Below are 21,577 nucleotides of genomic sequence, written 5' to 3'. Positions count from 1 at the left end.
ACCAACAGCCCCTGCCAACATGACCAAAACAGAAGGCGATTGGGTATTATAGACCAGCAACCTTTTAAGAGCTATACTTCCCATCTCTGCTTTTGGCACAGACAGAATAATACATTTCTTTGCAGGATAATTCTCCTACAGAGATCAGGACATATATTACAACGTGTCCTCCAAATGACAGACTGAATAATGAGCTTCAGCCAAATTATCTCTCCAAAGCATTACCAAACTCTGAACTGCAATTTTGCTGCCAACAGCATCCATGGGAGCTTAAAAGCGGCAAGATGGTGGTTACAGCATTGTGATAGGAACCCTTTGGTATGTGATGCTGCAACTGCCATCTTGCCCTTTTGCCCCTTCACCAAGGATGTTGCTGTTTGCCCCCAATAAAGAATTTACCCCAAGCTTCTTTTACTTAGCATTTTATTCATGTTACTTTTAAAACCTTATTTTGTGTCTGTATTATGTAAATTAAATAGCTTCTTCCACAAACACATGGAGGCACAAATGTAACCCTTTCTTGGACATCTGCAAATTGGCTAAATAGCTATCAGTCTTCCTCTTTTAGCACAGCTCCAACATGAGATTTAACTTTGCCAAAGTGCAAATAAATTAACAAGAACATACAAATGCATTCAACATAATAAATAATGCCCAAGCTTTCCCTTCCAACTCTTTAGACTTGTCTGGGAGAATGTGAAGCCTCACATTTGCTATGATGCCAAATTTGTTGGGAGCACTGCAATCTTTGTACAGCATTAGGGTGCACAGCGGGTTCCAGGCACAAGAATCCAGAGTGCATTGCAATCAGGAGTCAGCAAGCATTAGCCAAGGGATTTTTAGAGTTCTGTCTCTGCCCTTCCTCTGCAACTGCTTGCAATACATTGTTGGTGTTAAGGCATACTTTCAACTTCATTATTACAGTAAAACAGACATCATGACTTAATAAGAAAGAACAGACACATGTTCACTCCGTTTCATATCCAGGCCAGCATATCACGTGAGACTGAAGGTGGAAGGAAAAAACCATAGTCTAGTCAGGGACCTGGGCATGTTTTCCCAAGAAACCAGAGCTCAAATTTTATTCACGCTCCTTTCTACACACTGGATATTTTAGAGTGTTTGTTCCAGAGAGCAATCTGCCCCAGGCCTCTGTGAGGGGAAGCATAGGAAAACAGCCATTTTCTCCCCCTCTGCTTTCTGAAATGCATCCCTTCAGGCCCACATTTCCAGCAAAACACTGTGCTGAGATACACCAGCAATGAGCTGCATGCAATTTCTAGTAAAAGCAGACAGATGGAAAGGTTTTAAAGAAAAATAAAATCACAAAGATTGGGAGGAGAAGGGAAAAAGAAACAGGGAAAAAGGAAAGAAGGAAAACACTGGAATTTGGACAATGGAACTGCTGTAGAAATGCCCTGCCTCATTTTGCATTTTCCTCTTCAAAATCTAGGTGAGAAAAAGTATTGTTGTCTGTATTTATTTATTTATTTATTTATTTAGTCGAATTTCTGTTACGCCCATCTGTCCCAAAAGGGGGACTCTGGGTGGTTTACAATAAAATCAAAGATTAAAAGCATATAAATTACAATATACCAACCAATAAATAAAGATAAAATAGATATAAAATCCAAGAGGAAAAGATCTTAATCGTTGGGGAGAGATCTATGATACTAGCCACTCCCAAGAAGAACTGGTGCCCCTCCCACCCCAGGCGAGGCGGCAGAACCAGGTTTTCAAGTTCTTCCGGAAGGCCGGGAGCAAAGGGCCTGCCTCACCTCCGGGGGCAGAATGTTCCAGAGGGCGGGTGCCACTGAAGAGAAGGCCCACCTCCTGGACCCGGCCAGGTGGAATTCCCTTACCGGCGGGGTTCGCAGTATGCCCTCTCTGCATGACTGGGTGGGACAGGTCGATGTTAAGGGGATGAGAAGGTCCCTCAGGTAACCAGGCCCCATGCCATGTAGGGCTTTAAAGATCATAACCAACACCTTGAATTGGACCTGGAAGCAAACTGGCACCCAGTGCGGCTCGCGTAGCAAAGGTGTCACATGTGCTGATCTTGGGGCACCAATAACTGCTCGCACGGCCACATTCTGGACCAGTTGAAGCTTCCGGATACTCTTCAAGGGTAGCCCCATGTAGAGCGCATTGCAATAGTCTGTGTGGGAGATGATCAGGGCATGAGTGACTGTTCGGAGGGCCTCTCAATCCAGGAAAGGGTTAGGGAAGTTTTAGAAAACGTAAAGCTAGGCAAGTTTTTTTAAACAGCGACAGGACAGGACAGGACACCACCCATATGGAGCAGAACAAGCAAGCTGTTTTCAGCACTTAAGAAATTAACAGAAATCACATGTGCCACAGCAGGATTTTTTATTGTTTTATTTTGCTTTTTTTGATCCAGTATCTCTATGCTGGAGATACAATAAATTCAAAGGAAACTTAGTGCAAATGTTATGGACATGTCTACTGGTAATTCTTTATTGGACATTACTACTATGGTGAATCTGGCCTTGGAAGGAAATTAAGAATAAAAGATATTGATGCATTGTTAAATGTATTCCAAAACTTTGGAAGTTCTCAATATATGAAGACCTTTCCATATATTATGCTTAGGTAAAGGTAAAGGTTTCCCTTGACATTAAGTCCAGTCGTGTCCGACTCTAGGGGGCGGTGCTCATCTCCGTTTCAAAGCCGAAGAGCCGGCGTTTGTCCGTAGACACTTCCGTGGTCATGTGGCCGGCATGACTACACAGAACGCCGTTACCTGCCTGCCGAAGCGGTACCTATTAATCTACTCACATTTGCATGTTTTTGAACTGCTAGGTTGGCAGGAGCTGGGACTAGCAACGGGAGCTCACCCCGTCATGCGGATTCGAACCACCGACCTTCCGATCGGCAAGCTCAGCAGCTCAGTGGTTTAACCCGCAGCGCCACTGCGTCCCTTATATTATGCTTAGGCTACTGTAAAGAAAGCAATCATCTATGCCTGGAAGGAAGCTTGCATACCAGACTCTAAAAGTTGGCTTCATGAAAGTTGTCAATCTTCACCCTTTGAACTGGCCATGCACTGAAGGACAGGCAAGATTGGACAATATGATTCTGTACTGTACGGTCTTGGTACAATTCATTGTTTAAAACATGAATGATAATAATCTGTATGAATATAAAATCAAGGGCTTGAAATTGTACAATGGTAATGTAATTTTGAAATTTGAATACTTTGGTGTTTTCATTTATATTTTTTCTACTTTCATTTTTGGTTTTGTCCTTTTTTCTCATTTTTTCTCATTTGTTTTTTCTCTTTTCATTTTGCTCATTTTTTGTTTTTTTATTTTATTTTTGTTCTCTTAGTTTTTAGTTAGATTTTTTTCTTATTAAGCACATTGTTTATTTTATAATAGTTTTATAGCTACATATTTACTATTATTATTAATGGCTAATATCTTTTAATAAAAATCGTTATGTTTTTAAAATTCAATTAAAAACTGCAGAACAAAAATTTTAATTCAAAAAACAGACTACTCCTCTTATGTGATCACAGCTACTGAATGTGAAATCATCATCATCATCATCATCATCATCATCAACTGGAAGCTTATTTGTACAATAGACTGTTGGGTATGCAATTTAGGCATCTGAATTAAAGGGAAAATCTAGGATTATAAAGAAATTGGAAATCTGATTCAAGGAAACTATCACCAAACCCAACTTAGATTGATCCATATATCTGGGATATATTGATTGGGATCACACCAAGCCCTAATGTGATTTGGTTGTGTCCATCTAGTTACTACTGTCTCCAAACTATTATGTGAGAAATGTGGATTGTTCAACAAACCATAAGTAAACAATCACTGCCATTAGTAAACAGTATTGTTCAATGAGTTATTTGGGATCTTCTGTAAAAAGGTGATGTTTTAAAAAGGAAGAGAATGTAACATTACAATTGTTTTCCAAGCAGATGAACTTTCAGTGAACATACAAAACATCTGGTGTGCGGAATGCTTTTTTCTAAAAATCAATTTCAGCAAAGTCAAAAGCTTTAGTCTCAGATATAGACATATGGCTCATATTCCAAAAGATTATAGATATTTTGGAGTTTAAGAAAGTATCTCTGCCTATGCCCTGAGGCATTTTCTTCTACACTACATTGTTATTTCATATGTGCAAGGATAATATTCAAATTAAATGCTGGATCAGTTGGTCTCAAATGAGCACTGAAACGCTTAGTGAAGTTTTGTAGCAAAAGCCATTAGTCATCAAAATAAAATAATAGTTTTTACCAAAACAACTGAGAAAGTTGAAATAGATTATAGCTAGATATAAGACCAAGCAGATGAGAAGTTTCAATTATCTGGGAGTTACGTTCCAGGAATATGGGGTCATTGAAAGCAGACACAGATTTTATAGGTTCAGATGCCCAAAGAAACGTTTCAGTGCACTTAAAATTCTTCTGCACAAAAGGCAGAAAATGCATTCCTGTAGCCTTGAAATTATTTGTTTCCAGACCCTTAGCTCAGCTACTCTATAGCTCTCAGACTAGCCCCTACCCAAACTACAAGTCACTGGAAATAATGCAATCTAAATTCATAAGAGTGCTGCTTCAAACATTTAATTGTGCATCCAATGCAGCTTTCAGACTAGAGATTGGATCGTTGAAGATCAAGGTACAAGCATGGCTGCTAATATTTAATTATTGCTTCAGATGCCATTAGTTCCTTCGGGACTGATTCCTCTTGTCCAGTTTGACCAATTCAATTCTCGTGGCCCTAGGCAGGTATGGGAAAACTTTTATCATGCAGTCTTTTGGTAGATTTCTTATACATTTTAGAATTGTAAGGAAATAATCAGAAGGTTTATGGATATCGAACACTGAATTGAGACTAGCCTGTTCTCAGAGCCCTTTAACATATGAACAGAACATGCCAGATGGAAACTGGTCAATTATATCCACTGACTTATTTTGCTATCCCATCAAAGATCCTTCGTTAAAGCCAGGTTCAATACTGTACTGTACATTCAGCAGTTCCATAAGAGAAATGTAATGGCGTCCTTATGGCCTGTGTCTCTGGGGCTGCTGAATTTCTTCTTCTTGTGTTCTCAGCTGCCCCTTCTACAATGACAGGTGAGGGGGGGGGGGAAACCTTACTTCTCCCTTGTTACTACACAGTCTGGGTCGCTCTGGTGAATTTTATGTCAATCTTCTCCTCTTAAATAAGCTAACCTCAGTCATACACAACGTTGCCAAGTTTTGTATGGCAGTAGTTAACCCCCATAAGCATAATATCAATATTATGTATGGTTTTTTTTAGGTAGGGTTTATATGGTTGGCATTTGAGTGTTATCCTATTTCATTTTGGTCTGTCTGTTATTTATGGTATTTGATTGCACTAAACTCATATTGCATTGAATGTGCTGAGTCTGAGCCCTAATTCATATTAAGTTCTGGTAAAATCCATTTAGAAGCATGTGTAATTCTTGCACTTGCATTAGGACGGAAGGTGCAAAGAAGCTCAATCTTCTCTACATGCAGACCACATCAGAAAGCGCTACATTCATTTACTGGTACTGTTCTCTAGTGCTAGGAAGATGAAAAGCATAATATTTGGCTCCATTGCTCTCTTCTGTATTCCCATCCATCGTGTTCGGCATGACCTAGAAGTTAATTCTCTTCTGGAATCCTCTGACTTTATTGCAGCACTAGCTATGGAACCACATACTTGTGTGTTACGATTCAAGCCAGTAAGAATGCATTTTTTAAAATGAATACTTTTAAAAAATCATAGCTATTGTATAAACTGGCTAGAAAAGTGTCAGTTTTACATTTGACCACATTTGTTCGTATTTTCAGCATACTTATAGTGTAACATTAAAAAAAAAAAAGGCTAGGACACAGAACACTATAGGCAAAACAAAACAAAACAAAAAATGGATATAGGAGTTATTGCCCTTTCCTCTGGAAATCTGTTCAGGTACTAGAGGTCAGTAGTAAACATTCAAGGACCACAGTTGCATAAAGAGGCATTTCATCAGCAAATAATTGGAGTATCTATAGCAAGGGTGCCTAACCCGCAGTTGCAGAATCACATGAAACCCTCCAATTCCCTCAAAACACTCCTGAATTGTAACTTTTAACATGATAGTACAGTATTATTTGATTAAATGCCATCAACTCAGTGTCGTCTCTTAGTAACCACACTGATAGTTTGTCTCCACAATTATCTGTGTCTACAAGTTCTACCTTTTAAGTCTCTCAGTGGCACAATCATTGCAGTCATAATCAAATACATCCACCTTGCTGCTGCCATGCTCTTCCTCTTTTTCTTTGAACTTTACAAGCATTATGGACTTTTCAAGGAAACTGGGTCTCCACCTGTTGTGTCCAAAACATGCGCCTGGTCACTAGTGCTTTGAGTGAGGATTCTGGCTTGATTTGTTCTATGATCTATTTGTTAGTTTTCCTGGCTGTCTGTGGAACCCTTAAAAGTCTTCTCCAGCGTCAAAGTTCAAATGTGCCAATATTTTATCCTATTTGTTCCAAGTTCAGCTTTCATATCCATTGAGTGTCACAGGAGAAAATTTGCTAAATACTGTACATGGAAAAATATTAAATATATGATAACTTATTATATTAATATAATTAATTTCAATTCAATGTTGTCATTTTCACTGCACTGGTTTCGGAATGTAAGACTGACAGCAAAGGTATCGTCTAGATACAGAATTTCCTTTAAACTAGATGGAATTTCTTCTTAATAACAAAAGGTTAGGATATTTCATTCTGGTTGCTTTACTCAGAGAACTCAAGGCGTAAAGAGAATACCTTGATATCCCTCTTGAGTGTGGATGGTGAATCTATGAGTGTTTAGAATTTTCTTTTCAGTTATCCAGCTTTTCCTCTGCTTTTTTTAATATTGCTAATTAATTAAAAATAGTACAAGTTTGATAACTAAACTTTTAAATTAAAATAATTAAAAGTATTAGAATATTAAAAATAATAATCAAAGTATTAAAAGTGTTAGTTAAGAAGCATCAGCTGCGTTCCTGAACTCACTGAACATACTTCTTAGAACCAGGTTGATGTTACAATCTTGTGACCAGAGTCCTCCTGAATGAAGTATGTGTACACATACAAATTTGGGAGGAATTTTCATTCATAAATCTTAATTATACACATCAAGTTCCATTTAAAAAGAATCAAGTGAAATAACATTCTTCACTGGGTGTTTAAATCCCAGTATTTGCAATACTGTTAGAACAGCTAAGCCCAAAACTTACATTTTTCTCATTCTGCTTGGACTGGGAAAAGTTTCTGGAAAGCCATAAGCACAATCCTGTCTGATCCTGTCAGACACTTTCCTTCCTGCTCTTACTGAACAAGCAGGAAAAATGTGACTTTTGGGCTTCGCTATTTTAAAGTACCTGAAAATTTAATAACCACTTTTTGCAACCTTTTGTTTTAGTTAATTGATTTTGTTGTTATGTTCAGTTGACTTAATCATTATAATACATTTAGGTTTTTATTTCTTTATTGTATTATCACTATTTAATGTAAACCTTTTTTTCACTATTTTAACAGATTTTTTTAAAAATTAAAATTCATTCATCTGCAGTTCATTCTAAAGGAGACCAGAGTTATATAATAAAAAGCTTGCAATATGTCTAGTTAAGCACATGTACATGAGATATATTAAACAATTGGGGGGGGGTGAATTCTGTACACCACCCAGTCATGTTTTGAGAGATGGGCAGCATATAAATATGATAAATAAATACATTTCTCTCTTCTGCTTGTGCACGTGGGTCCATCCACCTTGCTTCCAGTTATTCTCTTCTCTCTCCTTCCATCTCTGGCTTTTTAAAAACAACCATTTTACTAGCTGGGCTCAAGACATTGCAAATTTAATATGTACAAGTTAAAAATATTTAATGCTTCAGCATAACTTTATTTCTATGGACATTACTTCATTCTCCAAAAACTTCTTGGATTGAGAAATAGGAAAAAACAGCTCCCTAGCTTAGCTCAGACCAATTTTTCATCTAAATTTTGTATGTAATACATAGAACAAGATTTATTGTATATGCGCCATTTAAGAAAGTCATATAAGACATTAAATAAAATATTGTTATTGTCAACCACAGTGGACCCTTTTCAACTCTCCAAATGTTCCTTTTTGCGTGTGTGAGAGAGAGAGTTGAAGTATCAGTGTTGATGCTATACAGCAGTGCCCTTTAAGACTTGACATAGGACAGCTGAAAAATGTCATTGTGTTTTAATAAAGTTAAAGGTGGAAGGTATGAATGAAGTGTGTATATAGGATACAACTGGTTTGTTAGGGGCTTGAAAAGGGGGACAGCTTACTTGACAAGACATCCTATGACAGTAAGAGTATCTTACAGGGAAGAAAAATTGTCTCACTGTTAATATTGTGGTCCTAGTTTGCCTAAAATGAGCTTATGTTGCCGAAATGACATCATCTCCAGTGACTTCCTGCCAAAGAAACTGAACCCTAGGTATAGGCAGACACCCCCATAACTTTTCACCCTCAGGAAGTAGGATGCACTTGTTTAAACATGTAAGCAGCAGGAAATACTACAGGGTATGCAATCAACTTTCAATTGATGATGCCAAACCTAGTGTGTATTTATACTGTAACGCAGGTCATTTTTATACCTGAAAAATAAATAAATTGTTAATATGTTTTCTACTACAGATTAAGGTTACTATGGTAACTAATCATTTTGGCCTGGTGAAGAGGTTGAATTTTTTTGTCCCCTTTTCACGTGTTAATGGTTGCATTGCCTAAGGGAGGAACTTCCCTGAACTTGTTTTAGTTTCAGTTTCCCTTCTGTGTAGGCTTGCAGAGAATATGCAGCTGAGAGAAATCTCTCCTCTCAGCAAACAGCCTTTAAATATGTTTGTTTTCTGTAAGTAAAATTATTTTTATAGAAATGCCTGGTGTGTGACTTTTCTGATCTCTCCTGGGCCAAATGCTTTCCTAGCATTCTGCCAACATAAATGAATATATATATACATACATACATACACATACATACATACATACATATATATGTTGAAGGCTAGTCCAAACACTAGTGCATTTTTGGCTGTATTTGCATAAACAGTGATGGCACTGCCCACCTGTACTGAACCACATCATCCCTTATTTCAGAGGGAGATCGTTTTTTTTCCATTCTTTTAGTCTTAATAATATTATATAAAATACACATATAATTAATTTCCAGTGGCTTATAAACAAATGCAGTGTCTATCTGTCCTATTTTCTGTCCAACAAGCATGAGCATCCACAGACCCCTACTGCTTTTGTCAAACGGTAAAAGCAGTGTTGCACCTTCATGCCGTTTCAGAACCATTCTGAGCGCAAACACTGCCACCTGTTTCAAGTTCAAAACACTTCCAGAATGGTCAGAACAGCGCCACAGTATTCCAGGAAAGGCAGAACTACCTGTTTCACGTTTGAAATACGACTTTTGGAAATTGAAATAGTTCAAAGTCTACACATTTTTCAAAGCTCTATTAAATACACATTTTTCTCCTCTTAACATCAATGAAACAGATTAAATTCTAAGTCTTCCCTTATGTTTCTATGCTTGCTCTGGTGGCAAGCTTCAGTTGTCTTCCAGACTGCTAATGCTAGCATGTTGGCAGTTCTGCATTTGGACTCCTTTACTGAAACATGCCAGCACAGTGCTGAGATCTGACATACACACTGCATAAAAAGGGTAGGGCCTCATTTGCATAGTTACAACTACCTTCTTGACTTCTTTTCCTCCTCCTGCAAGAGGAAGCCCTGCTTGAATCAAATTTTGCTTCTTCTGGTTTCAATTCACCTGGATTTCCTTTTGGATCCAGCTTTCTCCTCTTTGCTCCAGTATACTTGCTAGCTCCCTTTTGCCCAGAGATCTGCTGCAGCGTCCTAAAAGTACAGAGCTCCTGGGAGCAAATCTGCCTTTTCCTTCCACGCAGAAGCTCATATCTGAGACAATGTGCTGCTGGTGCCTGAGCCTGCCTGGAAGGCTCTGAGTCCAACTAGGATGCACTGTCGTAGTCCTGTGTTCTCAGGGGTCACCTTGTAGATGCAATTGTGTAGGATGATCACGTTGTATAGGGTAGCTGTTTGAGTGGAGAGGAAGCAAAGGGATTTTTCACACTGCAGGACTTGTGGGAACTTGGAGTGGAAAACGATTGCCAATGTTTTGGGGCTATGTGGCTACTTCTAAAGTACTGGGGAATGGTAGTTGTAGTGGTGTAGAAGTACCACATTAACAGTGACCAAGCAAACTATAATACAGTTGCATCTAAACAGATGCTCTAATTTTCATTCTGTAGGAAAAAAGTAGAATGGGAAAAAATGAGATCCTTCTGTATTCAGTTTACTTATCCCACCACCACTGTGAAAATATATTTTAAAATATACAGAGAAATGAACTAAGCATTATTCTAAAGAAATAGCACTATCGAAAAAAACTTATACAAAGGCATTTTCTTCCATTTCATCATTCTAATATGACAGAAATCAACAAAGTATTGTGTAAAAAAGTATAAATTGAAATAAAACAAAGACCATGTATAATTCTACTTTTACTTTGCTTCCAGCGAAGGCACCCACAATAAATTGCTAGCTTGGAAGTAGCTTAGAATATGTCCTATAGCACCACCTAGCAGACTAATCTAAAAGTAAATTATATTTTTAGGTATTCGCTTCCAAATCAGTAAAACCTTAGTGTTTAATATCATTAAGTATGCCATGAATTATGGTGCAGATGTATTTCCAATATACCTTATAGTTATTTTTTTTTCTTTTACTCTTTCTTTTCTTTTATTCTTCGATATCCCACTTTACATTAAAAAAGGAAGCAGCTAAAATTATACAAAAATGAAAATTGGAGTAAAATAATTGATTACATGATATCAAATGTGTCATCTCTTAGCAACCAATATAGATACCTTTTTCTCCGGGACAATCTGTCTTCAACCTCATCCTTCCTATATTCGAACGTGCACCCACAGCCACTGAAACTGAGCCCATACAAATTCTGGACAACTTTTCTAATGGTTGTCCTCTTTTTCTCTTCCCTTCTAGCTTTTCCAGCATTATAGACATCTCAGGAAAGCTAGATCTTCAGTAACCTGTCCAAAAGACAGTAATTTGAGCATGGTCATTTGTGTCTCAACTGAGAATTCTGGATTGATTTGTTTCATTTGTTTTCTTGGCTATCAATGGTATTCTCAGGAGTCTTCTCCAAGAAAATTCCAAAGCATCAATATTCTTTCTATCCTGTTTCTTAAGAGTCCAATTTTCACTTCCATAGAGCGTCATGGGGAAAAATTTTACCTACACAATTCTGATTTTCATAGGTATAGACATGTCACAGCATCTGAGTAACTTTTTCAAGGCCTCCATTGTAACTTTAACAAATGTTAGTCTGTGGCATATTTCTTGATTTCTGGTTCCTTTACTGTTGATAAGTCTTTCTAAAAGGCAGAAGCTATCCGTCACTTTAATAACAACAAAAGCAGTACAATAATTTTATCAATTGTAAATTCAGTATGGAAGAATTCTGATTGACCCATCTCAATATTTCAGACTCTTGGATAGCATCCAAATACTGGGTGGTATATAACTACACATACAGTATGTTGAGGAAGATTCTCAGTCATCCAGGTGGAATTCTCTGTAGGTTGAGTCATGGCAACAGGATTTCTTTCTTTTTGGTTGAAACGTTTCGCTGCTTGTCCAAGCAGCTTCTTCAGTCTGGGCAAAGGTTGGTAAGGGGATCCCATATATGTCTTCCAGGGTAGCTGCAGAAAATTTCAAAGCATCAATATTGTCCCTACACCTGGATGGCTTGTTAATTGTGCCATGGAGGTGTGGATTGTCTTGGGATGCCTTACTCCTAAATCCCTCGCTCATCCCAAAGTGGATTGTTAAGTATGGCCTTCCTGGTGAACTTGTGGTCTTAATCTTCCTGGGGACTAATGGAAGAGCAGCATGAAAAATGGGGGACAAGTCGTGTCTGAGGCCTCCGCCTCTATTGAGGGAAGGATCTTCCACTTTGGCATGAATGGATTCCTTAACCCCTCTCTCAAACCACCTATCTTCTCTGTTCAAAATGTGAACATTATTGTCCTCAAATGAGTGTCCTTTTTCTCTTAGATGAAGGTAAACAGCTGATTCTGGTCCTGGGGTATTGCTCCTCCTGTGTTGTACTACACGTAATACATATACAAGGATATTACAGAGAATTTCAGAAAAGAGCAACCAAACAATTGCAACTATTCCACTGAGCAAAGACTAATTACAGGACTCACACATCATGCTAAATCATAGTTAGCATAATTACTTATGTCTTAGCATGCAATGTGAGCTCAGCCAGCTGTGGTTTATTCAAGAAACAATAATTGAGCAAACCATGGTATAATGTGATGTGTGAATCCAGTCATGGAATCTAGAACTCTTTTGCTAATTGAAAAAAATAGTTTAAAATAGAACATGACAGATTTTTCAGATTTGTGCAGAAAGCAGTTCACAGAGAAATAGTGAAGAACACCGATGTCAGCCAAGACCTGTTCTCCATCATCCCAGAATACAGGACATTGAATATATGAAAATAGATTTCAGTTACAAATGCAGATTCCAGTTAAATGTTAGACAAAACAGTAAAAAGAATTCAACTATGGGAGGAATTACCAGTGTACGGAAAGCAGGGGTCTCCATCACTGAATGTACCACTCCATTACCACTGAGTGGTAATGTTTTATTTTGAATTTGTAACCTAAATGATTTCTTCTAACCTTCTAATTTTGTGAATCTACAAAATTTTCTCCCTCTTTTATCCTAGACCTTAGATTCATAAAATAAAACTCATCAATGGAGTCAGGATTTAAAACAATAAAATTTATTCACCCACTGATTAAATAAATAGAATTTGCAGCCAGAAATTGTGATTGCTACTAGCTGAGATAACCTTTACAAGAAATTAGTTCAATTTATTTGCAAATGTAATGGCTAAAATATCTACATGTTCAGAACTTGGGGCTGTAGGTGGAGGGAAATAAATGGTGAGGATTATCTTCATGCAGAAAAACATCTAAATGGCCTCTGTGGGGAAAAACAGATCTGGATTTTAGTTCCACTTATATCATTGCAGAACTGTAAAAAAACTGTTGTAAATATGTCTGCCCAAGCAGTTAAGCTACCTAAACGTAGGCAAAGCATCACATATTTATATCATGAGAGAAATCAGTTTTAAATGCTGTATTTTGTTAAGCAGTGAAATAATTTATCTTAGCTACCAATCCTTCCATTCTTCTCCATTCAAGCCCCCTTCTAGATGTGGCACCAACCCCAATGACGTGACTTCCAGGGGGCTTTGAAAGCTCAGCTGATTAACTATTAGTTTGTTTGCTGCCTCAGAAGAAACACTGCAAAGGATGTTTTGCAGTATTTCCTCTGGAGCTATGGGGCAGCCAGTTTCTCATTGGAAGGAACTCCTGCCTCATCCTGCCTGCTGGTTCATTCCAGGATTTTCTTCCTCCTCCCATCCTCCAATTTTCCTCCTCCTCCTATCCTCCATCTGGGATTGCACTGCTGCTCCATCTGCACAGTGGCCAGTTGGAGTTTTAATGTTTGTCCTCCCTTTGAAAACAAATTGTGGCAAAGGCAGAATAAGGAAGAGGATGGGGTACTGACTAGCTGCCATTTTTAATAATTCCCAATGGCACACTTCAGGAAGCAATGACCAGATCAAGAAGGGGAAGGAGAGGATACTTGCCAAGTGTTAGCCATATGCTGCATTTGGTTGCAGGGCGTAGGGAAGGGGAAGAAGCCAATAGCTATATGGAAGGGGCCAAAATCCCTTCTCAAGCAAATCCTTGCCATTTAAGCCTCAAACCCAAATGCAGCAAGTCACAAAAGTAGTAATCTATTTGCTCTGATCCAATATAAAAATAAATGTATGCATGTTGTAAATTAAAACATCTCCATTTTCCTGTTTAGTAAGCAAGCCTCTTTCACATTAGAATACTATACAACAATGCCAAAAGAAGTTTAAAAACAAAGCAAAATTTCAATCATCACAAGAGAGCACCACATGACACTTGGATTACTATGAAAAATGTGCTATTGGTTAGATATACTGGTCTGTTTCACATATATTGCTACACTGCTCTGGGATTAGTGTTAATTATGAACTGGGTGAGAGAAATCCATGGTTTACAAACCACAACAGCTTTGTGTGTATATACACATACATACCACACGAAAGTAAAGCCAAACAAATCATTTTATGACTCAGCTCAAGTGAGTAAACCCAGCCATTATGGTTATGTGTATGCATATAACAACATAGATGGGTGGGCATACAATTGCTAAAACATCCTGATATATATATTTGAAAGTAAGACTTTAAAAGGGATAGGGAGTGAGGAGAAAGGATACATTTATCTTGCTGCTTTTGCCTTTATTAAAACAATAGAAATGGTGAGGATTCCACTGCTTGCTTTTGAACATTTTAAAAACACAACAGCAGAACTAGTGTTTTCACAGCAAGTGTATCCGCAGCTGTATCCCGAATGAGTAACATACAGACACACAACAACCTGTCCTGAGTTTGATGGCAGTATTCTAGCTGTAGTACAGTAGTCTCAATCATTCCCACTCCTGATGTAAAATAGGTTTGTTTGCTGCCTTATTTATAAAAATAATAAAGGTGGGATAAAAATAAAGAAATAATCTCCATATTTTGAGATCCTCAGCAAGGATACAAAGCATATGGGCTTGCTAAGTGCTCTTTGGAGGAACTTTCTCTCAGGACACCTCCAGCAAGGGAGCCTCATTCCAGCATTTCCAGCTAAAGAACGCTTTTACTACTCCAAGGCATCTGGCCATTTCCACAGCTGTCCACAGTAGGCAAGGGCAGGCCATTTTTTCCCAAGCCACATCCCCTGCCAACTCAACAGCTGCCTCTGGCTTCCCTCGCCTCTAAGGCACAGTTATTTTAAATATGACATATGTTTGCAGATGATTATGGATGGTGTAGGGATAATCCCCGGAAAGGAAACAGATTTAAAGCACAGGCAGCTCAGGGAACTGTCTGAGGTGGTTTCCACCTAAATGGTATTTGCAGGCGCGATTTTCTTTTCTTTTCTCCTTCCTCCCATCATAATTCTTTCTCTCTCCAGAAGATACCGCCGGTCTTAGGTCTGTCTGACTACTCACTCAAGTCTCCTAAGGGCTAGCCTGTGGGCCAGAAAACGAGCACTGGGACAGCCAAAGAAAGGAAAAAGAAGAGCAACGCAAAGGTCCCAATAACCCTCAGGGCAAGAAGCGACCTTCCGCCAGAAGACCTCGTCGCCATAGCAACTCCGACCTCCCCCAGTGACGTTCTCTCTCCGCGTTGCGGCGCTCGGCTTTTGCGGCAGCTCAGCTGCTTTACGGCATCCACGTGTGTGTGTTTTTTCCTCGTCGGCTGTCTGGCACGGGGACTGTTGAAAGAAATACGGTAAAAGTGGGATTCTGGGCAGTTCCTCCTTGTTAAATTGCTTGCTAAAATAGAAGCCTAGTATCTGTGTGTCTACCTATGTATATTGGTTTTCAGATTAAAAGATAAATAACCCAATTGGGAAGCGATAGAGTAAGCCAAGTGAAAGTCCCTTTTCTGTGCTCTGTATGATGTCGGTTATTTAGAAAGGGAAGAGCGTGATGTGTAACGTAGGGTGAATGGGCTGGAAATAGGTCTGAATGGGGTTCTTAATGGAGGTACAGTGCTTTGTATTGGGTTGAGGATAATAATAATAATTATTATTTAAGCGGCCCGACTTCTAGTGAAGAGTTTTATATGACTTAAAAAGCAAGAGAGAGTGAAGTGTGAATAAAATCCACGGCAATTAAATGCAATGTTAATTTAATTAAGAAGGTCCTTGAATTATTCTATTAGTCTACAAACAATGTTGTGTAATCTGCAGTTGACCGAGAGTTGTGATGTGATTGCCAATCTAGCAAAAAAACAACAAAAAAGGAGGGGTTGAGGCTGACATACTTTATGCACCAGTGGAGCATTGTAAAAAAAATGTGTAAGTCAGCCTTTCTCAACCTGGAGGAACCCTTGAAGTATTTTTCAGGCCTCAGGGAACCCCTGCACATTCAGACATATAGGCCACAAGTGATAAAATAATTATATTCATGCCTGTATATATGCATTAACAGTGTTCTTAAACTAAACATAAAGAATGAAACTTACCTCTTTAATGTGAAGTTGCCTGCATTTGAAATAATTTTTTAAATAAACCGTGATCTCCCAGGGAACTCCTAGTGACCTCTCGCAGAACCCTAGGGTTCCACAGAACCCTGGTTGAGAAACCCTGGTGTAAGTGCTTCAAGGGTATTATGCTATTTTAAGCATACTGGTGCTTGACAATTGAACAGAAAGTGAAGTAACACGTATGGACGATGGTGGCAGTGAGACAATGAACTGTATTCCTTTCCTCTGACCTTCTTTCTTTGACTAACTGATCCTGTGGTTTATCTATTTTAGTACACTGCTATGTAGAAAAACTCACCTCTAGTGTAGTTGCCGTATGTATTGCTTTTTCTCATGATGATCAATTTATTTAAAAAAAATTAAAATTACGGGGCTGTAATGAATAGTAAGATGGATACAGAAAGTACTCAACAAATGTAATAGAACAATGCCTGTCAGATATGCTTCTCTAACAAAAGATAAAATTGGGAATAATGTATTGTTATAGTTGTTTTATATTTTTTTAAAAATACAGTTCCTCCACCAGACAATTCAGGGCATTGCTTATGAATACAAGCATGCGAGGTATAAATTGAAAAATAAGAAATTAGCCCAACATTAGTCTCTTAATGGCTGACTGGCAACTGGTCAACTGTCTTGAATTGTCATTACATAAGATTATAGTATAAACAAGATATTAAGGCTGTACAAATATTTCAAAAAAGGTACTTCAGGTCAATTACAAAGCACCTCTTTTAGACCATGTTTTTTTCCAGCCGTGTCTTTTTCCAAGTTTATGCAGCTGCTCCAGAAGCTGCTTCAGGGTGTTTCCATATGCACATACATGCACAGCCTCTTTGTTGTTGGAAAAGATGTGGCTGCTGTAACAGCATGAAAAGAGGTGCTGTGTACACATTACTGCACCGCCTGCAATTGTTTTCTGATTATCGAATACAGTATGCATTTCTCTACAAGTTTAAAGTAATTCTATCTACTAACAGATTTTTTTTTGTTCGGATATACCCTTTTTTGTCTTGAGCAGAATCAGGCTGGAAGTTGAACATGGCATTTCATTCCCTGCAGAAGGCAGTTGCTATAATGGAGCAACGTAGGACTGCTTTTTTGTCCATTTCTTGTGCTGGGTTGTTTGGCGTCAACTTGACTTTCCACATCTTCTCAAAGGAACTGTTCAAATCAATATATCAGGCCTGGCACCATGGAAAGCCATTGGAGCTTTCAGAAGATTTGCAGAACCTGTTCAAAGACATCCTCCACGATGTCAAAGTGAAATCAGCAGATCGTTACGATGCCGTTAAGACTTGCACATTGCACCCCGTAAGCGCTGGATTACCATGGAGACCCAAAGGTTGTGTGGTGGGCATCCCATATCATTTCAGTGATACATCCAGCGGCAAACAGCAGATTGCCAAGATAGGTGTTCTGCTTAAAGGCAAGAAAGTGGACTGGACAAGCACAGAGGGCCTGGCCTTGAAGGATGCCTTGACCCTTTCTCCAGAGGCTCAGAAGTTTGCCATTGCAAGAGAGATCATCAATTTACAACAAAATAGGCCTTTGGTATGTGCAGCTGTTGGTCCCGTTTGTCTGGCTGGGTCCTACATTTCTGGGGTAGCTGTAAAGCAGGTCTTGGGCTTACATTATGCTCCAGTTCTATTCCGAGGCATTTACAACATGGCAGTTGTGGCACTTGGGCTTGTGGGCTATTGTCTGTTATATGATACCATAAGCCAGGCATTCGATTATAGGATAGACAGAAATACAGCTTCCATTTCTCCCAGTTTTGCTAGAGGTGGGGTGGAGTTCTACAGTAAAGTTCTGTTACAGAATAAGGCTTTTCGGACTATCCTGGGTAAGGAAGGAGAGCAGATATATGCCTCAAATGGTAATATTCTCCCAAAGTTTAGATTAAAGCATCCATCGTTCACTTCCAGAAGAAACTTACTTATTAATATCTTAAACACACCCCAGGCACAGGGAAGAAATGGTTGAAATTTAAGTTAATAAATTATGGGTTATTTTTTTAAAGCTGCAGCTTGGTGTTGGTTTTCTTAAAATGTCATTACTGTTAACATATGGGAAAGAAAGATAGTGGTAGTGGTAGCATCCAAGTCCTACATTCCCTGGATTAAATTAAAAAAAAATGTAAACCTCACATCAGAGGGTCTTGTAGATGTCTCTTAAATCCACATTAACATCCAAAAATTCCTGCGAGGCCATGAGCTGAAAAAGTTGGCTTTTTCTCTCTCTTATGTATTATTTTGAAATAAAATATTATTTTATCTTTGCTTTGCAAAATATTTTGAACAAGGAAAAAAAATAACATTCATAGGTTTTGTGACCGTTTTAATATTAGAGGGTGATAATATGTAAACTGCTATGTAAGTGCTAAAGTGTTATCTAATGGTATTTGGGGGAAAGCAAGTTTGTAACCTCAAGATGTGAAAAAAAAATCAATATTGATCACTTAGCAGCCTTCAGAAAGTTTTGCTTATTTATATTTTTAAAAAATATATTATTTATATCTTGCCTTTCTTGTGGGAGTTCATGGTAACAGATATCTCATTTTCTTCCCACAATAATTCTGTGAGGTAGGATAGGCTGACAGATAGCGATTGACTGTTAATCGTGATTATGTGTTTAGATCATGTAAGCATCCTGTCTTCTTTAATCAATCATCATCTCTGTGTCATTTGTTACCCTGATCCTTCTCATATAATTCCAAAGTCTTTGGAAAACACATCCCATGGAATAAAATTCCTACAGAAAGTCTACTAAGCATGTTCCTGTCGCTCCCTTTCTTCCTTCATTAGCTCTTGTTTAAACTGTGTTGAGTATCCCTCAGGATACACTTCTGCTATGATTGTCCTTCTGTGTCTCACACTGAGGAACATAGGGGATGCTTCTAAAGCCCTTAGAAGCATTGTAAGCACCACAGTCAAGAATGAGAGGCCCAGTGCGACCCTTTCCTGTGACTGCAGATGCTCTAAATTTTGCAAGGCTTTGGAGGAGCTCAAAAGGATTATTCTGTTTAATTCTATTCCATGGCTTAACAAAAGTTCTATATGCAGAAGTAGCACAGGCCTTTCTGTAAGAGGTGAGACCATATTTGATTGAAGGAAAAAATGACAAAATGTCTCTGCTGTAATAATTAATAAAGAACCAGAAGGTATTAGTTGCAATCAGAGCAAAATGCCATACAGGGATATCAGCTTGAGATTCTATCATGTCTGCAAGGGATGATGGAAAAAGAAGATTCTGTTCGAAAATACATGTGGAAGTAAAGAGAACTGCAGAATTAGAGCACGTTCTAAACCCTGTTGCAGTACATGTGTATAGATTACAGAATTATTGTAGATGTCCTCCAATCCTCATCACATGTGGCCTTCCAGTGAAGGCCACATTACAATTTAGCTGAGCATTAAAGCAAGACTCATACCACTATTACCCTCCATGTACATTTGCACTGTCTTCTAAGGTGGATCTCTCATTTTTCTTCTATTTAAAAGAGAACCTCGTGTGAGCCTTGTGTGGCGCAGAGTGGTAGGTGGCAGTATTGCAACCGAAACACTCCCCACAACCCGAGTTCAATCCCAGCAGAAGCTGGATTCTCGGGTAGCCGGCTCAGGTCAACTCAGACTTCCATCCTTCCGAGGGCGGTAGAGTGAGTACCCAGCTCACTGGGGAAGGTGACGACTGGGGAAGGCAATGGCAAACCACCCCACTATAGTCTGCCAAGAAAACATCGTGAAAGCGGCGTCTCCCCAAAGGGTCAGACGTGACTCAGTGCTTGCACAGGGGACCGTTCCCCTTTTACAACAGAACTTAGCAAGTCTCCTGTGTTACCTTCATAAGTCCCTAATTTTAATACATAAATGTGGCTCTCATTCCCCAAGACAAAGCTATCGTATTCAGCCCATCTATAGTATGGTTGCCATTGCCATCAACTAAGTTTATTCTCATTTTGTACCATTTCTGTTGGCTAATGAGGCTGATGTGCTCATTGCCCAGCCAATGGCCTTCCTACAAGTTGCCAAAAAACGTATTACATGTTGTCCAAGTCTCTGGCCATGTCATTTCAGTATTGTGGCGGTTTTGGAATCGCTGTCCACCCATTACATCCATCCATGTAGCACTGGACCACAAGTTCATGGGAATGTTAAGGACGTATTATATAAAAATGTGTGACCTACCTGGAACATTTCATCACAGTCACACACACAAGGGGTAGCTGGAAATAAAATTATTTAAATAATTAGGTACACATGGCAAGGTTCTGTCCTATGTAGTGTTACTGTCATGAGTACTGATGGCTAGCAGGAGGGGGCCTCTATCCAGGGGGGAAAACGCATGCGTAGTACTGAGGAATTAAGCAGCCATTCAAAGAGACACAGATCAGACCTGCCTTAACTTTTGGGGTTTATCTGTCTGGGTTTTCCCACGCTTCTTCAGTTTGGTAGGATTTTCTGTCTTTATGTAGCAGTAATAAACACTAGAGACCTACTCCTCGTCTCAGCGTGATTCCTGACTGTTAGGATAGTTACTGTGAAATTATCCAGTTTACTATTAGTGCAAAGCAGCAAATTCTTAATGCTGATGTGTAAGAAGTTCAAAGTATTTTTTTCAGCCAGCTGGTAAATAATTTGAGGAAAGAATTATACTATCAATGTTAATACTACTTCAACTGTTAAGTGACTTAACAGTTTTTGAATTTGTTTATCCTCAATAATTCTTGAGAGAAATTCACTATTGTTTCTCCGCTGCAAAAGAGATTCTCCACAAATATCCAGGGCACTGTGACTTAAACTGTACATAACATTTACTAACCTCAGAACTGAAGGTTTTCAATCCCAAACAAAACTCTGTAAACTAGCTGCATGTAGTATTACCCCAACATTTGTTTCTCCACTTAATCTTCTTTTGTATCTTTACAGCAAATCACTTCCTTCTGAAGATGTTGTAGAGTCCACAGCTAGTCCAACTAGCACTTATCCAGCCAGAGTACAAGATGTAGTGAGACCCTCAGGACTCTAGTTTGGCGTAATGACATGTGTTTCATTCTCTGAAGCTAAGATAGGAACGAGAGGTGCAATGTATTGCTTCTTCAGGCAGTAATAACCACTTAGAACTTTTTTCTAAAGTGATTCTGTTTTTCTTTCTGCCACATGTCTCTTGATCAAGTTTTCAAACAGCCAGACGGCATTTCAGTGATATGCCTCCTGTTCATTTCTAAAATAGGGAAGTGGAACAAGGAAGGGATGAGAAGGAAGTTACTGGCAACTTTTGAAACTCTGAGAAA

At 38.7% G+C, this 21,577-nt stretch overlaps 1 protein-coding gene and 2 long non-coding RNA genes across 3 annotated transcripts in view; 2 read left to right on the top strand and 1 right to left on the bottom strand.

Moving 5' to 3' along the window:
* Positions 1-20,025, top strand: part of LOC134487188 (uncharacterized) — a 732,234-nt gene extending 712,209 nt beyond the window's left edge. The window contains exon 2 of the long non-coding RNA XR_010066834.1: positions 19,948-20,025. This is a non-coding gene — a long non-coding RNA (uncharacterized LOC134487188). The remainder of the gene's footprint in view (positions 1-19,947) is intronic.
* On the bottom strand, positions 12,906-15,379 carry LOC134489662 (uncharacterized). Its single transcript, XR_010067163.1, has 2 exons — positions 15,243-15,379; positions 12,906-13,124 (listed from the first exon to the last, which is right to left on the bottom strand). It is a non-coding gene; the product is annotated as an uncharacterized LOC134489662 (long non-coding RNA).
* Positions 17,188-18,306, top strand: TMEM177 (transmembrane protein 177). The gene has a single exon (XM_063288809.1). The coding sequence runs from the start codon at positions 17,326-17,328 to the stop codon at positions 18,268-18,270; it is 945 nt and encodes a 314-aa protein (XP_063144879.1). The 5' UTR covers positions 17,188-17,325; the 3' UTR covers positions 18,271-18,306.
* Positions 20,026-21,577: the final 1,552 nt, after the last annotated feature.

Source organism: Candoia aspera, chromosome 1, assembly GCF_035149785.1.
Source record: "Candoia aspera isolate rCanAsp1 chromosome 1, rCanAsp1.hap2, whole genome shotgun sequence".
NCBI classification, from domain to species: domain Eukaryota; kingdom Metazoa; phylum Chordata; class Lepidosauria; order Squamata; family Boidae; genus Candoia; species Candoia aspera.
The sequence above is the reverse complement of the archived record's forward strand: the minus strand, read 5'-3'. Positions and strand labels throughout refer to the sequence as shown.